This window comes from Chiroxiphia lanceolata, chromosome 11, assembly GCF_009829145.1.
Source record: "Chiroxiphia lanceolata isolate bChiLan1 chromosome 11, bChiLan1.pri, whole genome shotgun sequence".
Lineage (NCBI taxonomy): Eukaryota > Metazoa > Chordata > Aves > Passeriformes > Pipridae > Chiroxiphia > Chiroxiphia lanceolata.
Genome location: NC_045647.1, coordinates 10818094 through 10845612, shown reverse-complemented (window position 1 = coordinate 10845612; position 27519 = coordinate 10818094). Strand labels below are relative to the sequence as shown.

At 49.8% G+C, this 27519-nt stretch overlaps 1 protein-coding gene across 2 annotated transcripts in view; it reads left to right on the top strand.

The window, feature by feature from the left end:
* Positions 1-27519, top strand: part of CHST13 (carbohydrate sulfotransferase 13) — a 30614-nt gene extending 3095 nt beyond the window's left edge. The window contains exons 1-3 of one of the 2 annotated variants that reach the window (XM_032698782.1): positions 6891-6911; positions 22718-22800; positions 26199-27519. In XM_032698782.1, coding sequence (XP_032554673.1) covers positions 22735-22800; positions 26199-27044 — 912 coding nt within the window. In that variant the 5' untranslated portion in view covers positions 6891-6911; positions 22718-22734 and the 3' untranslated portion in view covers positions 27045-27519. Of the gene's footprint in view, positions 1-6890; positions 6912-22717; positions 22801-26198 lie in introns of those variants that run through there. The other variant, XM_032698781.1, reaches the window with a different exon arrangement.

Sequence of the window (27519 nt, the reverse complement as noted above, 5' to 3'; positions counted from 1 at the left end):
CCTCAGGAACACCCACACACCAGGCTGTGCTGAAATAACTCTGCTTCTAAATGCTGCTGAGTTGGTTATTTTGGTGCTGGGCTGAATTTGTGGCAGAAGTCAGTGGCAGAATTCCCCGTTGTACCTCTTGGAGGCAGAAATGGGCTCGGTGTGTTTGCCAACCTTGCTGGCACTCAGGAGAGGTGGGACAAGTCTTGGTGCTCCACAGGGAGAGCAGCCATGTGTGGGTTTGTGTGCTTGAGTGTGCCCTGGCTTTGTGGCACTGGTTGTTTTTTGTTGACTTTCCTTGCCAGTGGCTGTACCAGTGAGCTGGCTCAGGGGCTGTAGTCCCAGCTCTCTCCTGGCCCTGGGGTGCAGCCGTGCCTGTGGACTGTCCCTTGCTCGGTTCAAGTCGGTGGTGACCTGTCTGTCCTGTTGACCTTTGGCTGTCTCACTCCAGGCTCACAGACACATGGCCAAGGGCAGGATGTCTGCATTGCAGGAAGGTGTTGAAGAGCACACAGGCCACAGGAGTTTCCAAACACTGCCACAGTGGGTAGTTCCAGGGTTTGGCTGGAGCAGCCACCTTGCAGCATCTCCAGCCTTCCTGCATCTGGGCTGGTGGTATGGGCAGGTATGCTCAGCTCCTGGGCAAACCTCATGACATCTCAACTTGATTCAGGGAATGATGAGGGCCATCAGGAGGCTTTGGCTGTTTTGGTGTCACTCCACAGCAATTCAGGAGATCCCGCCTTACGTTGGCATGATTGTCATCTGTCTTCTGAGTTGATCTGCTGTTTCCTTCAGGAATAGGGCACCATTAGCTGTGCTGACTTCTGCACCCTGTACATTATCTGCACAGAGCTGAGAATAAGCAATGGGGCTCCCAGAATGCTGTTCCATTTCACTCTGGAGGCAGCACATCTAGGCTGGCACAGTGGGAGATACTGGGGGCTGCCAATCCCTGTCTACATCAGAGTTTTGATCGCTGCTGTTCTCAGGGGCACCACACAGATTTTAGAGACAGTGGGGGAGTTGGGATGACTCTGCTAGTACAGATGTGGGGTAGAGGGAAGGAGGAACAGCTGAAGGAGGTAGAGGGAGGTAAGAGGCAGGTGCTAAAGCCCTGCGTTCGTCTGCAGCTGAGGTTTCTGCAGACCACTGGTGTGGGGCCACCCCAATGGTAGGTCTTTGGGGAAACTATGAGTAGGGAAATTGTACTGACTTCCAGAGAGCTAGAAGGTTTTCTCCAATAAGAAAGAAAGAAAAGCCCTCAATCTCAAAGTACTCCTTTATTTCTGGTCAGGGTACTCCTTTATTTCTTGTCAGGTTCTGCCTGTCTGCAGCATCCAGCTGTTGTTTCTTAGGTCTTTCTAGCAGCACTCGTTTAATGTTGGCTTCTGCAGTCCCCATGTTGTTTGACAACCTGCTGTCAGCACGAGCTGTTGAACTTCATGGGGCTTTGCAGGTGAGACATACTCAGCCTTTGGTGTGACCCTTTCACAACAAGAGATACAGACTGTAGTAGTGCCAAGGTTGTGATACTGGTCCAGAAAGGTTGCAGAGTGAGAAAGCAGTAAGATCCCTCTCTTCATCCTTATCTACCCCTGCATCAATCAGTTGACCTCCTCTGGGCACTGATAGAGCAAAGCCTTCTCCAGCCTCACCTGGAGTGGAGGTGCCACTTCACCAGCCCAAGAGAGAAGGATTGAGGTGTTACAGGAGGAGGAGCAGTAACGCCAGAAGCCACACCAACACATGTAGCAGGTATCACAGGCCTCAGGAAACTGTCTCATCATTGTGACGTTCTTAGCCCTCTGATGTGCCAAAGTGAATAATGGAATACACTTGCTGCCACCACTCTGCCAATTTTCAGTGGTTTCAGTTGCCCAGTCTAACATCTCTCAGCACCAGCAGGTCCTGGTGAAACTCTCACTTCTCATTGTTCCAAATCTTGTCTTTCAAGTTTTCTGAGCTATGCATCCAAATCTGTGGTTGCTCTTGTGAAATCTCAGTCAGCTCCATCCTTGTGCCTTAAGATTTGTCCCTTCAGGGGGATACAAATTATTGTAGAGATTATAGACTGATAGAGATTATAGAGTTGATAAGTGATTTGACTGAGGTCCTGCAGAGCCCTAGTCCCTGAACCTACAAAATGCACCTAGACCTGGCCTGAATGGAGATAAATGCACACTTAAATATTAGCAGACCCTTGCAAAAAACAGGGAGGTTTTTTTCAGAACAGGAAAGAGCCTATTTTAGTCCTCAGTTCCTCCCCATTGTTTAAAGGTGTTTTCAGGCTGAAATTCAGATGCTGCCTTGGGACGTGAGCGAGGTTCGGCCAGCAAACGCTCTCTGAGACTGGGTCATGCTTCCAGCTGGCTGACACATGTCCTCAGCCTTCCAGATAAGGAGGGCTACGCTGCCTTCAACCTGGCTAAGGGTGCAAGCACAGGCAGGGATGACAAATCTAAGACACCCTCAGATAGTGTGGATTTTTCTTTTATTTTATTTGGTTTTGTCATGGGGTAGTTTTGACTAGCTCAGATTCCCAGTCCCAGTGCTGTGATGCCCAGGATGCAGCTGCTGCCCTTTGAGGAGCCAGTGCTCACAGTACAGCAATGTTTGTCAGCCAAGACATCAGGCAACACAGGCTAGAAGCCCTCAGATGTGCTATGTTTGAAGAAGACATGAAATACTGTAGCTGTGACCCATCATGGTAGAAAAATCTGCCCAGTCCGATGCTGAGAACAGGGCAGTAATGAAGCCCATCTGCTCCTGAGGGCCAGGCTTTTCATGAGGAATGCTTTCTCTAGTCCTTCTTGGCTTTCTACAATTTCCTGAGAATCTCTGATACGTGAGAGAGGTTTTGGAGGGGGAAGGAGTGGGCTTAGCACGCCTGGAGTTAACTCTGTCCCTGCAGGAGAGATTCGTATCTCAGTGGCTCTGCCAGTTGGATCCAGCCTCTGCTGGTCCCACAGACCTCTGGCATCCCAGCCTGGCTGTTCCTCTCTGGCAGCACATTGCACCTATGTTTTGTCCCCACTCACAAAACTCCAACACTACTATTTATACTGCAATAAGAACTCCACAAAAATATCAACAGTAGGACTTTTGCCTGTGTTGGTGCAGGTGATGATCAGTCAGGCCTGAGGCTGGGAGTGCTCATGCAGTGACCAGGGCACTCCTGGGGCTGCTGAGGTTTGTTACATGCCGGGTTTTCTTTCTTGGTCCTTACTTCCTGCAAGCATCTTAATGGAGAGCATGACAAACCCTCCATCTTAATTCCAGTGCAAACACAGCTGTCTTTCCCAGGACTCCATATCAGAAGCCAAGAAACTACAAAGGCATTAGGTACTTAATTCCCAGAACTCCCCCTTGGAGCTGAGTACCCAAAGAAGATCTTAACTCCCCAAATACCTCTGTGGGGCCAAGAGGGGATGTTTCACATTGAGGCTTTGAGGCGCAGCTGGGCAAAAGCCCAAAACTTTCCTTGTTAAAAAGCAGTTAGGGACTATTTGCAGTCTGAGAAGGGGAAAACATCTCAACAAGTAGCTCCAGTGGCCTGAAAAGCCTGGGTTTAACATTGCCATGCCTTGGTCCTGCCTGCATGGCACAGCTTGCACTGATGCTGAAAACAGGGGCAAATGGAGCTACCCTAAGAGCTGGGGATACTTTTTTCCCCCAGTAAAATTATTCTTGGATGGAAGGGAGTGACTGGTGTCAGTGGAGAGTTGAACCCCATACTCACAGCCTATGCTGCCCAGTTCAGACCAGTCTGTTCTCTCCCATACATTTACCTGTACCTGCAGAGCTTGTGGTGCTGTAAACTGGGACACCCTGCCTCTGTTTCCTGTCTGGATCTGCAGCTATGGGACAGATCTATATTCAACCACAAACCCTCTGCAGTTTCCCCACTGATTCACGTGGATCTTTTAATTTTCCCTTTCTTCAGGTACAACTGCCCCCTTGGCAGTAAAATCCTTCCAGTAGGACTGGATGGTGAGAGGTATTGCTAAATGCACCTTACACCTACTGCTGCTCTATGAGGTTGTCTCCCATCCCTGATACTCATCTCCAGATGCTGGGATTCTTGATTCATGTCTGGCTGTTGTGCTTTCTTCTGGCTATCTCAGTTTTTCTCTGTTGCAGGTCTGCACTCCATGTCATTCCAGTAAATTACCCAGTAAAGTCACTTGTAGAGCTCTGATACATAGGGTTCAACCCCCAAATGTCTCTTCTGCAGTCTAGACTTGCTCTGTTCTCCATTTCCCAATCGCCTGTGGCTTCCACTGGGAAGCCAAAATTTCAGCCTAAGTCAAAGCCCTACATGGGCAAAGAGTTGCTCTGTATCCCCAGGAGCTGCGTGGCCACTGCTTGGATAAACTCTTCCACCACGTTCTTCACAGGAGGTCACCCATTGTAGGAGGTAGCACTAGGACATGTGGTTTGATTTTGTTTCTCTTATAGTTTTAATGGGCTGGAGAGCAGAGATGATGCTTCTTTTATTGTGTTGGAAGGAGAACATGATGCTCTGAGGGTGCATGCAGTGTACATGAGAGCAGGGAAGGGAAGGGGAGCCAAAGGACACAGTTTGAGAAATGGCTTTGTATGACTTGGATCCTGTGCAGAAACGATACCCAACACTGCCACTGCAAGGCTCATGCTGTCAGGAGATGTGGTGTGCTGGCTGGTCTGCAAGAGGGGGCTGCAGCAGCACCAGGCAGGCAATGGGACATTTACAGGCTTTGTAGGAGGCAGCACAGTTGGTTCCAGCAGTGCCAATTCTCCTCTGCAAGGAGGTGAGCAAGCCAAGGAGACCCAGTAGCCAGAGGAACCTGCAGTGGCTAACATCCTCAACTGTTACCACACCATTTAACAGCCCTCAAATCTCTGCTCCCCTCTCACTGGGCTGAATCTGTCAGAGTACAGTAGTGCCCTGAGTGTGTTTTCAGTCTGAGCCTCGCAGACTGGGCAGTGATTGCAAAAGGCAAACACACGCCCTGCCCCGTGCACACACACTCCCCTGCAGTTGGCAAATTGGTCTCAGCATCAGCCCCAGGCATTGCTGTGACCTGGGCATTGACCTGGGCAGCTGCCTAAAATATGGACTTCTAGTATGAAAAGCTGGTGAAGAGCAAGAGCTGGTGCTGACCTGCCAGCCTGGCAGGACCTGTAGATGTGGGAACATCTTTATGCTGTCTGCTGGTGGACAGGGAGAGGGGAAGCGGGAGGGAAGCTGAGTTCTCCACTAGCATTTCTTTTGAATGCTATTGAGCAGGTTTCATCTTTTCCCAGACCCTTTGCAGCAGCCCTTACTGGGATGCCTGGGGTCAATTTGCTTTCTGAAGGTCCCTGCCTTATAACCTTTTCCTGCTCCCACATTTTGAAGTCTCAGAGGGAAAGATCTGCCTGAATTTTGTTTCTACATCTGGTGATGCTTTCCTCAGAGATCCTTGCACAACTCTATTCCCTTCAGCTTGCTGGGATGGCACTGAACACGTTCAGCTTCAGGGCACGGAGTTGCCCAGCCTTGAACCAGCCAATGGTGAATTCCTGCAGCCTGTTGGAGAAACAGGCTGGCTGCCCTGCCTCCTCCTGTTTTCCCTATAGTGCCCCTGAGCTCTTAATATCTGGATGAGCTTTGATTAGATAAACAGTTGTAAATTTATGGGCAGGCAGACTGATGGGAATTTGGCTGGGAAGAGCTGGGAGTTGGTCTTTCCTGGGAGAAGAAAGCAGGGTTTCTCCTCGCTGGTTAGGATTGCAGCAGCTCTGTCACCCTCACGTTTGGCAGCTACATCTGCAGCTGAGGTGTCTTATCACTGTCTACCGATGCAGGAAGGCCTGACCACATAACCCACATCCTTTGGCAGCTCCGTGTCAAGATGGAAATCACCATTCTGCATTGAAAATGGTCGAGACCCTGGTTTTGAGGGTGCGACTTTTTCTGTCCCAGTTGCACATGCTGTCCCCTGCTTTCTCAGGTCCTTCCTTGCACAGCGGCGAGAGCTTCCTCACCTACGGCTGAGCTCTCCAAGCACCAGCCATTCCCAGCCCTGCAGAGAGCCCAGCCTGGCTGTTTGCCTCCCTTTTTGTGAGCATGTCCGGCTCTCCCTCCACCTTACCAATGATCCATGATACACTGGGGCTATGCATGACAAAGGCATTCAGTGTTCCCTGCTCTGCCTGATGGTGTGTCATACTGTGAAGCTGTTTCTGCAGCTGGGGGATGCTGCAAACCACACTGCCCCAGATCTGTGCCTGGTGTCGTGCTCGGATGAGTCTGTTATGTGGCCGTGTACACAAACTGTGCTGAGCATGGGTGCTGAGACCTGCTGTGATGAAGAAATTCCTGATTCTGGTGAGATCCAGCTTTTTCATAATTGGACCTAATTTTCATAGACTCCCTCAGAGCATTATCCAATGAGACTTGAAGCTGCTTTCTCCCCAGAAGAGCCTGTGAAGGTGTTGCTGTCTCTGCAGTGGCTCAAGTGACAGATCAGCAAGCCTCTAGCCTGGGCATGGCAGATGGGCAGGTGCTGGCATCTCTACCCATGGTACTTGTGTGTGGAGATGTGCCATTGAATGTTTTGGATATTCATCAGTGCACAGGGCATGTCATGGCCCATGGGTCCCTTCCCATCAGCTTTGTCACCTGTTGTATGGAGGGACACCAAGGCCATGAGTCCTGGCCTCCTGTCACAACAGTGCTCACAGCTTTTCCTTCTCCATGTAAATGCCACTTGATTTATAGCCCTCCATCTCCTGGCTGCTTTCCCAGCTCTTCCAGGGAGGGAGCAGCAGCAGCAGGTTTGAGGCGTCCCTTGAAGTGCTCTCTCTCCCTGTGAATTTGCAGCCTCAGTGCTGATGTGGAACCCGATCCAAGCCTGCTCTCTGGCCAGATGTTGCTTCACTGACCTTGCAGGAAGGTGGGTAATATTGACATGATGTTCAAAGGTGATGTTTGTTTGGAGCCACTGGGCATGGGTGTCTCTGGGGCTGGCTGCCCTGTTCCAGAGGGCTTTCCTCAAGGCAGGGACCTGGGAAATCAGCAACTAACTGGAAGTTAGAAGCTTCTCAGCAATTCCCCATCCCCATTTGTACAAGTGTGTGGCTCTGCCTACCTTGTCTGGCCACAGGGAGCATCTCTGCACAGCCAGATTTCCCCATGGCAGGAAGAGGCAGCAAGTTCAGCCCTGCACAGAGCCAGGCCCTTCCTTTTGGCAAGGGTGCAGGGGTAGCATATTCACAGCTGGGTCTTTTCCAAGTTTACTTCTGGCAGTATCAGGGAGATTGATTTCCCTGTAGCTTGATGGGATCAGTAGACACAGGCACTGTGAGACTGAAACAAGGCTGACTTGACACTCGTGGAGTTTTGCACCTACCGATGCTGCTGGGTGGTGTAGCTGCAAGCCTCATAGTTCTCTTCTTCATGAGGTCTCCATCAGAGCTTGCTCATTCCCTGTAAAAAGGAAAGATATCTTCAGAGCACCTGCTGTTAACAGCCACTCTCAGGGCTGGACTGGCAACAGAGAGTTAAATCCAACAGCCACTCTGAAAGCTGCTTCCAGTGGTGTTGAATCTCTTGTGTCTCAGTGCTTTGATGGCACTGGAGATGTTTGTCACCTCTGTTGAATATGCTGGCTAGGGAGAAGGGCTTTGGTGGCCTCAGGCAATGGCCACTGCTAAATGCAGCAGAAGTAGGCACAAGGGGCTAGGTGTTGGGACCTTATGTGCTGGAGGTGGTTCTCCCTAATCTCCAGCGGGCTGTAATTAGCTCCTGTCCTCCTCTGCAAGCTCATGCATCTCTTCGACACATTGTAAAAGCCTCTTGGGCTGTATCTTGTGACAATGAGTCTCACCTGCTCTCATTTAGAAAGGCAGGACATAGACCCTCAGCTGCCTCTGCACGGAGCAGAGAGGTGAGAGCCATGAAGCAAAGCCAGGGAGGGATGGCTGTGTGCAAGGTGCTGTGTTGGGAAGGGTTTGCTGAGTGTGCATTTTTTCCAAGATCTGCTTGTTGAGGCTTTCATCAATCCCAGATGCACAGCACTGACAAGATGGCTTGAAACCTACTCAGCAAGACTTCTCTTTGTTGTATGTGTGCAGGTAGCCTGTGTGCAGAGGGCACAAACAGCATCTGCCCAGACCAGACCCGACTGTGGGCAGGTTTTAAGCAAGTCCAGCCTGGTCCCCCGCACCCTGGCCTACCGTGGCCTCAGCAGCCGAGCAGAAGGCAGCAGGCTGGTGCAGATGGTCTCTTGGCTTGGTAGGTCCATGGTGCTGTGTGAGCAGCTGTGGATTGCCTGAGCCTGCCCAGTGATGAGAGCCTGAGGGGGTATGGACACAACCACCTCGTGTGTGTGTGTGCAGGGAGAGGTGGGTCTCTGGTGCAGCCTTGCCCATGGAAAATCAGCCCCTGTGCACCCCGGCAAGGACCCCTGCCTTGGCACTGCCAGTGCAAACCCTTCTTCTGCAGTTCCTGTGGGTAGCAGGCTGCAGAGGAGGAGTTTACTGACAAGGAATGGAACTGCTGGCAGCCCAGGCTTGCATTATAAATGCAAGCAGCCAAGTGGGACCAGGAGAGCGACAGGCATAATGGGGAAGAGAAATTGCTCTTGGAAAGCTTCTAGCTTGGCTTATATGAGGAGTTAACCATTTGGAAACAGAAGATTGTATAGTACTTATGCACAGGTACTTTATTTGCTCACAGAGACCGTATTCTTGCTGGATATTATTAATTTTTGGTTTCCTATAAAACTCTTAATTGCAGTCCTGTGACAGCAGAGAGCTAGGGACGTTGCCCCAGCAAAATACATCCCTCCACCTCTGATGCCTGTGATCCTTTTATTAAACCTTCCTGGCATCTGCCTCAGGCTGATAGCAGGTGACTAGAGCCTCCTGCTGCCGAGAAGACATGAGGGTTTAGGAAGAACCACTGAATGGGATGGAGTGTCCAGACCAGCTGCTGTTGGCTCTGTTCCTAATATGATCCCCACAGACGATGCTGGGGTATTTGGCAGCTTCCTGGAAGCAGCTGGATTCTTTCTTTCCCTTTCTGCATGATTTATTGCAAGCTAATCCTATAACTGTCACCATTTTCCATCACTTGATTAGAGTTTCCCTGGCTGATCCTTGACTCAAGTTGACTAAATGGGAATAAGAAGACCTTCCTTGGAAAACAGAGCCTGAGCCATCCCCACCTCTGTGGAGGAGGGAGCCACACAGCCAAGGGCCAGCTGTGCCAGCCCCTGTGCCCGGGTATGGCTGGTGACACTGTGATGGTCAAAGAGGTATCATTGACGAAAAATGAAGAAAAATTATCTTTAGAAATGTAAAGGCAAAGTAAGCTGTGTGAGAAAGCAGGAGTCAAGAGAGGAAACAGCTTTACTGAAGCTTTATAGAAAACAAGGAGTTTCCTTATGTAATTTTAATATCTTCCTAATGGAAATGGCAATAACTTCTTCCTAAGTAAACCTCTCAGGATCTTGAACATCAGGAGTAATGCTCAAGTGGTTTTAAATCATGTCCAGAAGCCAGATCTCTGAATCACAGTCACTTCTTGAACCAGCGGCTGCCAGTCCCTGCGTTGGCTTGCATACAGTCAGCACTCCCTAAACAGTAGTCATCTGGCTGAAGCATGGACAGAGCAGGGATTTCAGGTTTCAGAAATCTCTTCCAGGCAGTTAAAGGCTGAGCAGCCTTCTCTTAAGGGGGAAAAAAAAAAAAAGGCAAAAAAAAAAAGTTAGAAAGATAATTATTTTCCTACCCAGTGTGCATAACATGTAGTAGAAATCTAAACTTGTGCAGGATGTTCAGACCCCATCTCATGTCAGGAGTTTAATGTTCTTTTTGTAGCAGCTTAAAAAAACATACATCTGATGACACCCTCTCAAACCTCGCAGCCACCTCTGTGACTGCTGTCTGAGCCGTGGCGTACAGCAGATGGAAGCAGAGTTGGCTGCAAATCATCAGCTCTGAATTGTCTCTCAGCCCCTGCTAACTGCAGAATGCTGAGTGTGCACTGCAAATATGAAGCTCTGTGGGATGGGTTTGTTGGCCAGCCACGTGGAGCAAAACACACACGAATGACTCCATTGTCTCTTTTGCCAGGCAAGTGCTCCAGCAGCCTGCTGGGAAGTGCCCCTCTGAAGGGCACTGGTGGGGGATGCAGGGTCACACTGGTTTTGCTCATCTGGAAGTGTTTGCACGCCTCAGATGGTGAAAAGTCAGCTCCATGCCTTCCAGTTGCTGCTAAACCTGTAAGAGCGTTAATAGAAGTGGACAGTACAGATTATATTGTCAGCAATGTGTGCTATGTTTCTTTTGAGCACTTTCAGCAGAGATCCCTCTTTTTTAGTGGTTTGGAGAAATATCCAGAGAGCTCTGAACATTGGACTGCTGCCTCCCTCCCATCCCACATCCCACGTGGTGCTGAATAGGACACACAGGCTGTGGTGCAGCAGGGGTTGATCTCACCCAGCGTCCTGTTTCCAGCCCTGAACTGTGCCAAAGGCACAGCAGACCCTGAGGAGTGAGAATGGAGAAGTTGCCCCGTGGAGAAATGTTTTCTGGATCCTTTCGGGGGAGGAGGGAGTGGTGATGTGAAATAGGTCTAATTGTCACGTTTCTGTAGTAGTGGCTATGCCAGCCTCATATGTGACCTGTCACAAGGCTCACTTCGGATGTGATTCTTGGCAAGGATCTTGGTCAGGACATGTTCAAGCTAGAAGAGAAGATACTGAAAAGTTGGTGACAAGGAGGACAGTGCCAGACTGTGTCTGGGAAGGAGGTCAGGTCAGCTGCGAGGCTGCTGCCTGTCTCACCAGCTGGTCAGGAGGCATCTGTCGCTGTTCTTGGCACACGGGCACTGCCTGCCCTACAAAGGTTGCCACAGCACTTGAGAGGCTGGGCTGAGGCATTTTCCAATGAAAGTCAATGTGGTTATGTTGAGCTGGATCCAGAGAAGTCTGGTGGCGCTTGGTGCCAGTGGCACTTTATGCTGGAGGCCAGTGCCCCATGTGTGCCATCTGCAGTTTTATTGCATCTGGTGTGAGCCATTGAGCATAGAAATGGTTATGGGTAGGTGACAATCGTGAACAAGGGACACTGCAACCCCACATCAAGGAAGCAGGGTACATCCATCTGCCTTTTTTGGGCTGGAAACCGTGTGAGAGCATTTAATATGCCTGGGGCTCCTGGGCTCTCCATACGCCTGTCTACCCTCAGATTTCTGTGTGAGGGCTCTGTGCTGCGAGTAATATGCACTGTGTGAGGGGGATAAGTGCCCCAATATCAGAGCAGTGATGCAGCTCTGCTGCTTCTCCATCCCCCTGTGCAGCATGCCAGAGGCACTCCAGCCCCATGAGCCCCAGGTACAGGGATGCAGGCAGTGGATTACTGTGCACAGATGTCAGGGATCTTACACACAGGTGGAGGCAGGAGTGCTTGGATTTTTGGTCCTGCTTCAGTTCCCTGGGGCCATGCGTTTCCACCCCCAGACATTCACCACAGCCACTGCTGCTTCTGGCAGGCCTGACTGTTCCCTGTCTGGCTGGAACTAGAGCAGGACATGTACTCACCCCTCTGCGTGGCTCTTCCCATCCATGACTTCCCATAGAGAATAGCTTAGGACCTTCTTCCACACCCTGCATTGACATTTCCTGGAGGCAGCACTCCCCTTGTACCTCTCTTGCCCATGGACTGCTGCCTTCCAGCCAGCAGGGCACATCCCTGGAGGAGTGAATGACTTTTCCTGTTAAAGGCGGTGCGGTCTGTCTGAGTTATCCCATGTAAAACAGTGACTCATTGTCCCCTTTTGGAGTGTGTTTCTTGGCTAGAGGAAGAATGTCATCAGTGCCAGGGAGCCTGGCTGCCGTTACCACCCAGTTGTCCCACACAGCCCTGGGACTCTGAAGAAGCTACAAGGGAGTGATTGCTGAAAAAAAAGGTATTATTTTTAGGACGCGACACCTCCTTTCACCTGCTTCCCAGAGGAAGTAGTCTTGGACATCTTGCCCGTGCACATCTTGTAATGGTGAGCTCTGGGGATCCCAAATACCTCCACATCTCTGTGTGTGTAGGAACTGTGTGGCTTGGGGCAGAAAACACTGCAGAAGGGTTTGTCCCAGGGGATAGTAGCTATTTAGCATATGCATTTGGTGGAAGGAGTTTGGAAAATCCCCCTTTCCCTCTTGGCTAAGAGGTTTGTACAGATGTGCCTCCTCAGAAATGAACTGTGTCACTTCACTTCCCGTGGAGCCTCTTCTGAGGAACATGGCTGGGAAGGAGTTATTGGGGGTGCTTTGTCGGCAGAGGTGTGGGGTGAAAATAGGTTCAGGGGATTGGGTGCCCTGTCACCCTTCTGGAGCCATCTCTGGCTGCTTGGAGTTGGCCTCAAGTAGCTTCCCAGAAGAACAAGAGTCATTTGGGGAAAAGGGAGAGATTTTCAGGGAAGGAAGGTCTGCATGATAGAGGCTGGTAGGACCCCTCCATTGGCTCCACAGCAATGGAATATATTTTAACCAGGTACTGGAGAAGAGGAAGATGGTGGACCATTGTGCAGCCTTCATGCCTCTTCTGCATCCCTCCATCATCTTGCCCTGAAATGGTACTTTATTATGATGGCTAAAACATCACTTCTAAGTGACCCCAAGTGCCTGTGGTGCTGCAAAACCACCTTCTCCCATATGCAAACATGTGCAGGTTCACCCATCCAAGCTGATGGGAGAGATGATTTGTCTTTCACTGCTGCAGCTCATTGTGCCTGTTGTACGTGGGCTGGTTCTCTGTGTAAACCTCCTCATGTGCACGTCCTGTCTTGCCCCACTCAGGTTTGCCCCGAGCTGCTTTGCTTGTGGTTTTTCCCTTAGCTTTGTGGGTAACCTTCTCCCAACACATCTCTGTTTAGTTCTCCACAGTTTCTAAGTGCTGGGAGGTGAGGGGAGGCGGGGAAGGGGGGGGTTAATTACTTGGTTTGGCTGTTTCAAAAGGTCTAGGGGGGGATGGGAGAAAATGTGCAGCGCTGGGAAAAAAGCCTGAGCTAAGCTTTCAAGCATCCCCATGCTGCTGGGACTCGATTCTGTCTGATCCAGCCAAGTTCAAGTCACTCGGTTTAATTTCTGCTGAATGAAACATCGTTAAGTCAGGACCATGTGAACCACCAAAGGGGACCTTCTGCCTTCCCATGGGGAGCAGTCCCCTCAGGCTGGGCTGATGGTACCAGGGTCTCTCTGGGCGCAATCCTGCATTTGGCTGATTCAGCAGGGCCTTTAAACAAGGGTGTGCTGGACCACCTGAACCAAAACATCCAGTGATCTGTTGCTCAGTCCCAAAGTGATCAGATCTGTGTTTTCCAGCCCACTGTGTCATGTGGGTTCTGTTTGGGAAGTGCCTTATACAAACTCATAGCAGCAGTCTTGTAGTGGTAAGAGAAATTAAATACCCTTTGTTAAGCCCTCTGATGGACAAGCAGATGAGCTTCAGGTTTATATGTATGTTTTGCTCCCCAACCCTGTGAGAACAGACATATTTTGGTTGTCTGTACTTCTGGGGGCTGTCCTTGTGAGAGGTGACATCTGGCTGGAGATGGGGCTTTGCCATGGGTTATAAGCAGGCCGACAACATCGAGGTGGTGGCTATGCTTGAAAATAGAGTTGTATGACCCAAACACGACCTACCTGAGGCAGTTTCTTATCCTGAGAGTTAGGAGGCGGTGCTGGTGAAAAGACATTTATCCAGTGATTTCAGAGGGACAGCTGAGCTTCCTGGTGCTGTGCCAATGCCTGAGGGTTGTGGCTCAGCTGGTGACATGGAGCAATGCCGCTAAATCATGTGATGGATAGTTTTGCAGGGCACAGGGATGTGCCTACCTGCTGATCTGCTCAAGGAAGCAGAATCCCAAAGGTGACAGTCCTGCCCTTCTGATAAGCTACATTAGCCTGGCTAATGTAGCCAGCTACATTGTCCTTCCATCTGGGAAGGACACTTGCAGGGGTATAACCAGCTGCAGACCTTGGGTTCCCCTTGGAGGTCCTGGAGCTCCCACTGCCCATTCTTCCAGCTAGAGTTGTACAGGATCAGGACCTTAATTGGGTCCTGGTGTGAATGCATGGGCTCCTGTGCAGTTCTTTCAGCCATCCATAGCTAGTCAGCTCAGCGGTGTCCTGCCCCTTGCTCTGCTCCAATGTCTGAAAACACTCTGGAGCAAGTGAGGCGAAGGTCCCTGCTGCTCCCCAGGATGCTCCAGGTTGTCTGTCTGCTGTAAGGCAGCAGGAGGAGCTGGCAGGGGAAAGGTCTGATGGAGAACGGAGAATTATTCCCTTTCCCTAACAAGTGAGCCGAGACAGACATCTCCAACAGACTCTGTGCCGCCTCTACCTCAGCAGAGAGTCATGCAGAGCAGCCAGCCCTCACTGAGGCTTGGCCTGCAGAGCTGAGGGCGGGCTTTCAGGGATAGCCTGGATTATGCATTGCTGGCTTGTTCATCAGCCAGGAAAATACTGGAGGCAGCCAGCGGTGGGTCTGCCTGTGACCACACCGCACAGGGCTGTGTTAGGTGGCAACCTGTTACCTGTGTCCACACAACCTCCTGCACAGGAGAGCCACCCACTGCTCACTTGCTGATGGGAACAGGTGATTCCCTGTGCTTGTGCTGAGCTTCTGCAAGAGGACATTGTCATGAAGCAGAACACACTGAACAAGCCATAACTGGAGAGAAAAACACCGTGACAAGAGGAGCAAAAGTGGGAAGGGCCACAGGGGCATTTCCTGAGTTGCAGAGAATGTTAGTCTGGAACAAGAAATGCATGTTTGTATTGTAAATGTTAGAGTTACGTAGTTTGTGAGTTGATGCCAGCTCCCCTCCATCACTCCTGCTGGCAGCCCCAGGATGAACAAAAGAGGTCAAGCACAGCGATTGCTCCTAAGGGATCTGTTCACTGCCATGTGGAAGCTGTGCAGGGTGGGGGCTGTCACAGGTTGATATCTGAGCTTTCCTCTTCTTGGGGAGCAGTACTTTGCATGGGAGAGGCAGGGGGAAAAGACTGGAAAACATCTCTTCTGGTTGTTCTCCACAGGGCTGGTTACTTCTTGCCATTGCTTGTGCTTCTCTGAATATTGCTGTTCCCCATAACATGTTCTCTCTCCCCAAAATTCTTACTCGTGTATGTGCTCTGCTGCCAATTTGCCTGCCAGAATGGGGCATGGATGCTGCCCACTACATCTGAGCATTCTGGGTGCAAACACCCGGATGAGCCTTTGCACTTACACCTCCTTACACTTGCAGCTCCCTGGTGGAGGTGTTTGTGTCTGAATTTACAAAGCTGAAGGATGCATTTAAGCAAATCAATCATGTGGCTCTGTTAGATTTCTTTTCCTTTTTTAAGCATTTTAATTCAGCCTCTTTTGTTTGTATCCTTGACTTTCTAAATGCAGTAAGAATCAGCAGTCACGAGAATCTAAGGAGACTTGATTGCCTCTTTGAAGCCAAAAATTTAATTTGATTTTGGAGCCAAAAATTTCCATTTCCAAATCAAAACCTCTGAGTAAGAATTAAAATAGGAATGAGCTTTGGTTTTAATTCTCGGAGATTCTTCCTTAGCTCTGTGAATGACAAAATTACCACAGGTCTTCACAGCCAAGTGTAGCATGTGAGAAACCAAATAGTCACTTATTTGGTCATCTTTTACACAAAGAGAGGTCACTGCTTTCCGCAGCGTTAAGGCAGTGTATCTGGAGTTCTCTGTGGAATCTTGGTGTTTGGATTCCCACATCACCCTTGTTTTAAAAAGTAGCTATCATTAAAAAAAAAACAAACACAACAAAACCGACAAACAACAATCAGACCTTGTGCTTAGGTAGAAATTAAGGAAATATATTCTCCACCATTAGGAGCATAAAAGCCAGACCTTCCTAGAATTAGACTGCTTTCTTGAGATGGTGTTGTTTGACCCAATAGCTCTGATTCTCTCCAAGCAGGACTTTTCACGTGGACCATTGGCCACTGCCCAGGACTGTGGTTCCATGTGGGATTTCTTGGCTGCCGTGCCCTGGACCATCCTCATGCAGTTGTTGTGTCCAGCTGCATGTCCTAGGCTTTGCTATCAAAGCAGGAGGGAAAACTGAGCTCAGACTGAAGGAACTGTCTGGATCTATCACTGCTGCTGCCAAGCTCTATTTTCTTTTTCCTTCTCTTTTTTTTTTTTTGTTCTGCTTGGATGTTAAAATCGAAAATTGGACAGATTCAGCAGCCAGTGGCTGCAACTTGGGTTTGGCTTCGACTAACAGTCACAATAACCTCTCATAAATTAGATGGCAGGATCCTTCTCTGTGTCTCTTGGGTGCATTATTTTAATAGTGAGGAGACTCTTCATGAAGCAGAGCTGAGTTTCTGCAGTCAGGAATGAGTGAGCCATCACTGCTGTGGCTGAAACACTCACTCATCGCCTGAGACAGGTGCTGGAGAGGAGTCAGCAAGGTCTGGAGAAGCTCATTGCTGTGCCCACAAAGAGATTCAGGTCCTAATTTCTGGCTCTTCTAGTGACTGACTTAAAGCAAGTGCTAAACCCTTTACTTCATAGACCTCTGGGTGTTGTTTCCCTTTCTGATAAAAAGGGGTAATATAATAATTTGTTTCCCACTGTAAACTCTTCCTTCTCCCATGAATGCAGTTCAGCTGCACACATGCCATGTGTTCTAGGCAGACAGTTCCTATCACTAATATCTTTTCCTATGTTCCTTTCAGAATTCATCAATAATAGCACCTCCTCTGAGTTCGGAGCGTTTTTTTGGTCTGAGAGAGAACATCCCCTTCCAAGAGGGTCTGCCCTGAGAAATGAGTCTTCCTACAGAACAAAGAAGCACCTATCCCACTCACCCATTGGCAGTTACAGGCTGTAATTAACAGTGATCATTTCAGGCACTACAATCATTTTTTCTGTTTTTTTAGATTTTGCACAGACACAACAGGAAGCGAAGCCGGGGCTGTGAGACAGCAGCGGGAGGCAGCGGTGGGGTCAGGATTAGCTCCTCAGGGCCTCTGGGGTGCCTGCTCATGTGTAAGCACATGTGCTGTCTCTTCACTTCCCTTGGCTGGACACCACTGAATCTCCTCCAGGTTTTAACCCTCTCCAGTGTTTTGTATTGGAGACCACAAGTGGAGTTTTTGGCTCCTCATGGCCCTGGTGTCCAGCCTGGAAAATGCCTGAAATCTTCATCCTCCAGCCCAAAATGAGTTGGGATGCCTCCTTGTTTTGTCTTGGCCACTGGATCCCTCTGATCTGAGTTTTCCAAACCTATTCCTACCTGGTGCTTGAGTAAGTGGGCATGAAGATGTCCTGTGTGTGAAACACCTCCCATTACTCTCTGCTGGCCTGTTCCCAGGGTATAATCACGTCTCATACACACATCCAGCCCTTGCAGCCTCCCGTGGGGCAGCAAGTCCTGGGATCACCTGGCACCTTGTCAGCAGCTTTGGATCTGCCTTTGTCCCAGGAGAGCAGAGCTGGCAGTGCACAGCAGGTGAGGGTCACCAATGCTATGGATAATAGTACTCATGCTTTTTTTGCTGCTATGGCAAATACCTCACCTGATATGTTTCAGGACTTCATTTGCCTTTTTTTTATGACTGTCACGCTGGCAGCTGATAGCCCAGAACTAATGCACCTGGGACCTCCTGCCACTTCCAGCAGCAAAGTAGAAGACACGGCTGAATTCCAACATTGTGAAATTAAATCCTGTTAAATTTCCACTCCCCTGGTCCAGGACGAACTTTCCCTGTTGGTGTTTCAGTCTCTCCTTGCCATGGCAACCTTTCTCAATGCTTTGTCTGTCATCAGTATCTTTCTATTTTTATGTCAAGTCCTTCCCAAAGTATTAATCCCAAAGCCGATCTGGGAGATATTTTACTAGAAATCTGCCCTCTGCCCAGTATTTCTCATTTAAGTGCCACCTGCTTTCTAGTTGCTCATGTCCTTTACAGTTCTCCTTTTAAACTTTATCTTCCACTGAAGTACTTGTTTCCTGTGGTGTGTCTTATCTCATGTGCTATGTTTATCTGGGTGAAGATCTGATACATAGGCTTGATCTACAGAAATGGCTTATTTTATTCACAGGCGAGGTTGCCTGGGTATGAGCTGTGCTTGGTAAGTGCCATGTTTATTTATTTTTCAGTTGCACCCACATCTTGTATTTGTTTTCTTTCCTTCAGACTATTTTCTAAAGCCTGAGTAATGCTGATGTCAGCCTAGCAGGCTTGTCGCTGCCTGAATCCTGTCTCCTGGCCAAACTTTTCAGCTCAAGCACTGGATTTGCTGTTGTGGTTGCAGAGAAAGAACCTCCCTCCTTTCTTAAGGGTCTCTGCAGCCAAAACAGCAAATTCTTTCACTGGTGCTTCCAGAGGTCTGGAATGGGCATGATCCAGTCCTTCCTCACCTCACACATGTCTGGCTGTCTTTGTAATCAGCTAGTACACCTAAATAGTCACAGCTTTAAAATCTGTTCCCTTTTCCAGTGAGAGCTGGCAAGTCACTGAAACCTCAGATCCTGCTGCTGCGTTGATGTCACGCTGCAAGATAATAATTTCAGTTGTGATGGCACAGCACTAAAGTCTGGGCTGCAGGGGGAAAGGAGGGAGGGAGCATGATGCCTTTTTGAGCTCCAAAGGAAAGTCTGAAAGCATGTGTTGCACAGGAGACTCAAAAATGTGCCTGAACTCCCTTTCAGCTGAGCTCATCTCATTTGGTGATTTCTGGTCAGGGTCTCTTAGCATGGGAATTTTGCTCTCTTGCTCTGCATCACTGCTATTCCCTTGTCTCACACTTTGAAGATGCAAAGGACAAATGTGATACTTCCTTCTGCTCGTCTCAGTGAAAAACATTTTGGATTTGCATCACAGATATACACTGTTTTGATACTTCTTACCCAAATAGTGATCCAGCAGCTGTCAAGGGTTGATATTTTTTCCCCTTGAGAAAGTTGATATGCCTTGGCTAAGCAACGTCGCTGCTTTCAGATGCAATTGTGGCAATGCTAAATTTCCAAGCATTACCACTGCATGTGGTGGAATCTGGGAACCTCAGTAACAAGCTGTAAAGTCAGGAGAAAAGCCAGGATGTGAAGATCTTGGCAGCTCCTCCATGATGGAATATCCTGCTGTACTCAAGGCCATGGTGCCAAAATGCAGCACAAACCATTGATTTACTCAGATGATACTCCCTCCTCAACACTGTCATTTATTTCAGTATTCCTTGGCCTTCCCAAACTGGAGTCCCAAAATAGGGAGAAACCCCAGAATGGGAACAAGCTGTGGGATTTTTTTTTGAGTGATAAGGTGGTTGGGACGAGGCAGCTGGGGAAGTGGGGGTTTGTGTTCAGCTTAGGCCTGAGCTGTGTTCATAGAGCTGCATGATGAGGACCTGAGGTCTGGTGACAGGGGAGGACCGGCAGGGGAGTGCATGAGCAGTGATGTTACAGGTGTCAGGGCTGAAAGATGGTGAGTAAGAGATGATCACATCTTGGGGTCATGGGGCAGATCTGTGTTAGATGACAAAGCTTGATCTTAGTGGGGCTGGACTCTGCTAAATTACCATCTACAGCCCGCTACTGGCTCAAGAGGATTGCAGCAGCCCTGGCCTGCTTACCACTGTGATGGCCAGTGTAGCTCTGCCAGGTCATCCCACATATTTTTGGGATGCTTTGAGCACAGGCAGCCTGGGCTTTTCGCTGTTCATGCACATGCTGCTGGCCACAGGCACCTGCAGCCACTCTGACCCAGCCCTGCAGAGAATGGACACTCTGGTCCCATGGGACACACATACACACCAGCTGCTGCCCTCCCATGCATCGGTGCCTCATGGAGCTGTGCTGGGCTGCAGCTGCATCTCCCAATCTGCCGTGGTGCTTAACACTGGCTTCAAAAGTCATCACTGTGGCCCAGCCAGGATCCCATTTGCTTTTCTCCTTGGGATGCTGTGTGTAGTGAGAGCAGACAGTTTCTGAGGGGGGAGACTTTCTACAGTGGAGCCTTGTAAAATCCTGCCACTGGGCCAGACACTCTGAAGGGTTTGGCAGTGCCCCGGCAGGGATGGTGTCATCGCTTTGGAGTGCACATCAGGATGCAGTGAGTGTGGAGTACTGGCATCTTCCCCCCGCCAGCTCAGCACTCCAGGCCTCCTCCAGCTGCACGGGAGCAGCCTGACAGGGGATTTTTCCTTTTTTTTTTTTTTCCTTTTTCCCTTTTGTTCTGGAACTCTGTGCAGCAAGAGCATAGCAGGGATCCCAGGGGGTTTGCTGCTAACCAGAGAAGACACCTCGTTCTCTAACAGTTCTTGCGCTGGGGAAAGCCTGGAGGAAATCTATTTTGGAGCATTTCTGCTGGGGCTATTGGCAAGTCCTGCAAGGTGCAGCAGCCGCTGGCCAGGCTCGTTCCTCTGAAAAAAAGAGGACTGAAAGGTCAGAGCATGGATGTGACCTGCCCAACCTCTGCTGCCTTCCCTGCTCTACTGCAGATTTGCCTTTTGTTCAGCCCAAACAGCCTCCTGCCGAGCCAGTGTTCCTCCAGGGCCGTGACCTGACGCTGCACCAGGCACCAAAGCCTTTCCCTGGGACGTTTCCCCACCCCCTTGCACAGCACCAGCACAAGCTATTTGCATTTCTAGCAGCTTTAAGTCAGCCTGAACCACCCAGGGTTTGCTTCTGTCCTAGTGAGAAAGGTTCTGGTTGATGCACGTGTTAATCTTGAAAACAAACACCTCTGCATTGTTTTTACTAAATATAGGACCAGTGTCTGCTGCAGTGCAGGGCACTGCAGACAGCCCACAGTGGGGTCACTCTCCTACATCGAACGGGAGTTTATCAGGCCCAGACAGGAAAGAGACTCAAGTTTAATGGTCTCTGCTCGCAGATTTGAGCTGCAGCAAGTTGAGTTTTCAGGGCTGATCTCATTCCCTGTCATTTGCAGAGGGCTGAGCCTGGAAATGTGAAACGAGGCCCCTCTGGGACAAGCATCTCAGCCCAGCACTGTACGTTAGATTTTCTGCTTATCTCTCATTAGCATAGATGCCATTTCACCCTCCTGTGGGGTAACTGATACAGGGTATTGAGGAAGAAACTGTAACTTCTCGTTGAGTCACATCTTGATCAGTCCAGTCCTGCAGGAAGTGTCATTTCCCACGGACGCACAAGCATTCAGGCACTGCTGATGAAATCTTGTGAGGTCAGGCAGTCACTTCCTCTTAATTGCAGCTCCAGGAATGAATAATCTTTAGCTTAGATCCTGGTTACTTCGTGCTTTGGAGCAGTTTTCGTTTAAGCAAAATACAAGCACATGAAAATGGAGATGCGATCTGGATTTTTCCTACTGGTTATTTTGGTTATACAGATGCCATATGGGGCTTGTATAACAAATTTGGTTTTGTTTGGTGATGGTCAGTGAACAAAAAGATCCAGAGCCTCAAACTGTCAGGCAAAAACTCTCTATTAGAAACCTTCATGTTGCTAGAAATGGCTTGTGTCACATGCTTTTCCCAGGAACTTGGAGGACTGGAAGAGCCTCCCAGGCCACAATCTCCTGAACATTGGTTCCTATCATCCCCTTCAGAAATAACATCTTTTTCTTTTCAAAACTCACGAGTGTGATTTCTTCTGTGGAAACCAATTCTAGGCCTGCACAACACCCATGGTTAGAAACCTCATGTGAAAACTCTTGTGACATCCTCTGCTAACAGGGAGGGTCAGAGACACAAAGCAGAGTGAGTTGTGGGACAGCTGCTTGAAGGTATTACTGCAAGCGAGAACCTGTGCTCCTCCCATGGCTGGCTCCCTGCATTAGGTTTGGGATATCCAGGCCACATGGTTCTGCTCATGCTGTGCTGGAAACAGGTCTCTAGGGCCAAGGAATGGCAGCTGAAGCAGATGCTTCATAGCCTGGAAGGTGGTTGCATCCCTACATAATTTATGAGCATGAGAGCTGGAGCAGCTATCACCAACTGAGTGTCCGGTGCCACATTCATACCTGGCCAGATCCAACTTTGGGTTTGGTGCTGCTGCAAATCAACCTCTGAAGTGAAACCGGACAATCTGCAGGGCAGGGAAGGGGCAATGACTGCTTGGGTGGCTATCTTCAGCTTCAAACACCAGAGGAGATGGTGCTGATTTAGAAGGGAAGAAAAAAATAAATAGCAAAAATGAACTTAAATTGATTTACTAGTCAGACAAAGCACCTGACCAATTTCTCTATTACTGTCCACGTCTCTGAGCCTGGAAGTGCAAACTCTGAGCCTGGGGGGGCTCAGCACAGAGCTGCTGGTGGTGGATCTGCCCCTTCCCTCTGCCAAGCACAGATGCCATCTCATCCCTCACAGGGCTGTGGCAATGCTGACCGAGGTCTTATCTCCTCCTGGGTCATTCCCTCAACAATACAGCCTGCACACAGGGGCATTTCCCAAATGCATATGGATCAAACTGTTCCCAATTGCTCTTGAAATTGTAACAAGATGTAATCTTTATTTATGGTCTTTTATTTGTTAAAGATTAGGTCTGGATCTTTTGAATCGTAGCTGCAGATTTTGTTAAAATGTAAGAGGGAGGGACAAGCATTGCTTGAACATTGCTTTCAGAACCAGGTGGATTTGTCTCTTCTCAGGAGATGTTGCCTTATTCCAGCTTGAGCATCTCCAGAGAAGGTGAGGGAAGCAGACTCTTCCAACCCCTCTAATTTTTCTCACTCCTTTTCCAGCCTCAGAAGACGGAGCTATGAGATCCACCTGGCAGGGGAAGGCCGGTCGCAGCCCACTCCAGGCCCTGTATGAGAGTTACCAGGTAAGGGGAAGGGGAGATGGAGATGGTGGGGTGAAGATGGAGTGGAGTGCTGGGCACTGACCCTTTCTTTCACCCCTCTGGTGTGCAGGACACTGTGCCATCATCAACCACCCCCAAGGTCCTCACACCTGAACTTCTGGCTGTGTCCAAAAGACAAGACCACACTGCTTTGGGGAGTAACTGTTGATACAAACCACTTATGGCCCTTGCTGGTACTCGGGCAAATGGTTTCATTACCAGTGGGCTGAGCCATAGGTGGGCAAATCTGGGAGATTTCACCCTCTGAGGAATTCAAAGCCAACTCTGGGCTGTCATAGCAGGGAAAGAGCATCATTGCTGCCCTTTCTGAGCTAATAATTGATAGATATTTCTGTGTTGGGTGCTGCATATATACACACACACATACATATATGCATATCTAAATATTTATATATATATATTTTTATGTACTCAGCCATGAGGGATTTACAATCCTGGGACATCTCAGGCCTGTTTATCACCCTCAGTTGTGCCGGCTACATCTCCTGAAAAATTGGCAGCCTGGGCAGAGATCACCCTCCTCCAGGTGGGATTAGTGGGTCCCTCCCTATGCAAGGGTCTGCAGCAGGAAAAGCCATGATTGCTGCTTGAAGCAGGGAGCCCTTGCATCCCAGCTGGAATCAGGGAAGGTGTCCTGCTTGCCCTTCACAATGGGGTTTGTGGTTGAAACTGCAAAAGGTGTTTGTTTCCTTCTGCTGCGTTTCCCCTCTGGGTGGGCAGTTTTCCCCTCCTGCAGCCACACTTGTCTTTGCAGAGGGATCCTCGCCCACAGCTTCCCTGCAGGAAGTCCTACAGGAAACCACCCTCCAACCGGTGCAACAGGCTGGGCCTTGCCACATGCCCCAGCCACCAAATGTGCCCTTCATCTCCTCATGTCCGTGGGGCTGTCATCTCCTGCAGGGCATAGGGCGATGCTGGTGGTCCCTGCAGTGGGCTGCCATCCCCACTGCCTCCCCACTGCCCATCAGCACTGCCCCATGCAGGTGGAGCTGGATCTCCTCTCCAGATGTGATGCTTTATGTTACTGTCTAGGTTGATGCTTTTGTGCCTATAAGCAGCCGAAGTACGTTTGCTCTCTGAAAAATGGCAGATATGGACTTCCTCGACCATACTGCCGGCAAACCTTAATGCTGCTGGAATGTCATGGTGTTATTTCCTTAAAAGTCATGCTTAATTTCCCTGGCTTTTAAAGAGAAGGAAATGAAGGGAACAATTTTGCTCTGAAATAACTGCAAGACATGCACTTATTCCAGTGGGCGGCTGTTGAAAAGTAGTCACATTTATTTGTTGCCATGCCTGCAGACAATGTCTGTCTGTCTGTCTGTCTCTCTGGTCCAATAGCTTTGAATTATGCAAGTGTAAGGAAAAACACCTGAAAAAAAATCACATTGTTAAAATGCCTCTTTTTTTTAAGCCCTTGCAAAAAGAGTTTCCAGTTTTAAAAGGCTACAGGGAGGCTCCAAACAAAAGAAATTTCTGTTGAAAGGTTTGACTGTGTCACAAGACGTTGTACCATGAGAATGCCTCTTCAGCTATGGTTATCACCCCCCTAGGTGCTGTATTTTCTTCATAGCCAAGTAGCTAACAATGTCAGAGTCATATTTTGGTGGCAGTTAGCATCTGTTCACCTGCATTTCCTCCCTCTGAGCATTTTCCCTTATCATGCCCCTATTGGAAGGAGCAGGGATGGGATGCTTTCTCCTACCCCTGTCTCAGGTTACTGCCCATGCAGCGACCCAGACAAGGTTCTTTCTTTTGTGGAAATGAGATCCAAAAGGGTCTGAGTGTGGTTCATCCCTTGCAGGAGGAGCTTTTTGCCCAGGCGTTAGTGCCTCTCTGAAGGAGACAAGTCCGCTGGATCATCCACAGGCTGGGCAGTTTGTCTCAGTATCCCAACTTCTTTAAGGAGCTTTACAAACCCTGCCTCTCTCAGGCTCTGGTGCCTCCCAAACCAACTTACAGTCCCTCAGGGAGCAGTGAGAATGCAGCTGAATCTTAGCAAAGGGCGTGCCTAGGCAGTGACAGCTGTCAGAGGCAAGGATGTAGGGACCAAGGACACGGCCTACCCTTGCCCTCATCGGGAGGTTGCCCTGTCTCTGTGGGTGGCAGAGCTGTTTGCTGTGGCACCCTGGGACGCTGACAGGACTGTCTTCATAACCCCAAAGAGGAACCCCCCCGGTTGTTTTGCAACATGGCAGTAATTGCACAGCATCAGAGCAAGAGCCCTGCGGGGTCAGAGCCATCCCGAGTCGGCCGGCGTGTGGTGGAGCCGTTAGCGTTGGACAGGGCTGTTCCCAGCAATGATGAACACAAAACCTCCCAAGCCTTGTGAGCAAAACAGGGAGTGAGTGAGTAGGAGGAGGAGGGGACCTTCCTCTTCTGACTTCCTGGAAATGGTTTTCCTTCCCTAGATGCTTTAATGACATTTTGGGATTTCTGATGAAAACCACGACAGGAAAGGTCACATCCCCAAATCTGAAGGGAGGGTTTCAGCTGGGCAGTTAGGGGGCTCTGGGCTCCTCAGAAGCCAGTGCAGCAGTTACCAGGCCTTGATGCAAGAGTGAAAAGGGATAAATGACCATGTCTCAATTCCTCATTCCTGTGATAAAGGAAACTGTGACCAGAGCCGAGGCATTGGAATGGCAGGTGTAGAAAAAGTCTCTCAGTAGAAGGAACCCAAAGCCGTCAGAAAGAGTCCCACCACCATCTGCAGCAGCCCCTTGCTCCTGCCCTTGCCACCCCACCTCACCTCCAGCTCCCCACCTACTCCCCAGGCTTGGACTGTCAGCGTTAAAGACCAGTTCCCTCTGCCTTCCTTGGCAGCACATCCATGCCTTTTTTGTCATGCATACCTGAACATGTGTGCCACTCTTAGGTGGGGTGTTACAGCGAGCCCGCGGGTGTAGGTGTCAGTGCAACGCAGAAATGCCCCATAGCACCAGGAGGGGCCCTGTGCCAGCAAACAGGCTGCAGTGTCTGCCCCTGGGGCCGTGCATGTCCCCCAGACTGGTGTAAGGGAGAACACGTTAGGTCAGTACATGTGGGGATGCTTTTAAAAGATGCTCCCTTATTGACCCTCTCTGCACCACCTGTTCTTCCCTTACCCTCTTTAACTTGTATCTTCACCCAGCTCTTCATCATATTTTGTCCTCCCTTTTACACCCCAGCCTGTCCAAGGATTAAATGCACCAAATCAAGTTGTGTTCAGAGCCAATGCTGTCACCAAAAATCCTACATGGGTGACTGCCAACCCCAGGAAAGGGGAAGGAATGAAGACAATTGTGGGCCAAGTCTTGTGTGTAGGCCACAGTTATCTTGGGCAAACTGGTGACCATCTCTGTTGGTTTTTTTCTCCCCAGTTTGAACAGTCGACACTGCAGGCGATTCACCATCAGAGACGGGAGATGTTGAGCAACGTCTGCAACCGTTACACCCGCAAGCGGCGCCTCCTGCAGCGGGATGACTTGCGGCATTTGGTGGTGGATGACACGCATGGGCTGCTCTACTGCTATGTGCCCAAAGTGGCCTGCACTAACTGGAAACGGGTGATGATGGTCCTGACAGGGCAAGGCAAGTACAAGGACCCACTGGAAATCCCCGCCCATGAGGCCCATGTCCCATCCAACCTGCGCACCCTCTCCGAGTACAGCGTTTCCGAGATCAACTACCGCCTGCGCAGCTACCTCAAGTTCGTCTTCGTGCGGGAGCCCTTCGAGCGCCTGGTCTCAGCCTACCGCAACAAGTTCACCCTCAGCTACAACCAGGCCTTCCACAAGAACTACGGGACCAAGATCATCCGGCGGCACCGGCAGAAGCCCAGCGACAAGGCCCTGGAGCGCGGGGACGACGTGCGCTTTGAGGAGTTCGTCTACTACCTGCTGGATCCACGGACGCAGAAGGAGGGGCCCTTCAACGAGCACTGGGAGCGAGTGCACTCGCTCTGCCACCCCTGCATCATCCACTACGACGTGGTGGGCAAGTATGAGACCTTGGCCGAAGATGCCAACTACATCCTCCAGCTGATTGGGGCCGACACGACCGTCAAATTCCCAGCTTCATCCAAGACCACCAGGACCACGGACGACATGACAGCCCAGTTCTTCCAGGACATTAACCCCTTCTACCAAAGGAAACTTTTTAATTTATACAAAATGGACTACTTGCTCTTCAATTACTCCATCCCCTCATACCTCCGCATCCGATGAGACAGGGGCTGGTGGGGAGAGGTGAGGGAGAGCTGGATAACTCTCATCTTGCCTCAAGTCCTCTCCTCCCACCTTGTGCTCATCTCTTGGTTGACTTCTTCCCTGTGCCCTCTCACTAGGGTCTGCTCCACATCCTGATGCCTTATTCATGCATGGTCTGGAGGGAGGACACCTCTCAAAACACTGAGGCTGGAGTTTTTCCTTTGCTATCCCTCCCACCCTTCAATATCTACAGGGAATGGTGGTGGGACTGGAAACTGCTGGGTAGGAGGGCTTGCCTTGGTTGGGGACTTTCTTTTAACTAAGGGACTCCTCTGTAGATCCAAGTCTTGGGAAAGCTCCTTTTTTGGGCAGGATCCCTTCAGGTCTTTCTCCTTTCTGGGCTGTTCAGGGGCAGACATGGTGTCTTGGGGGTCAGGGTGGAGTGTGTCAGAGACTTGCATAGAACCAGAAATAAAGCAATAATTTAATGTAA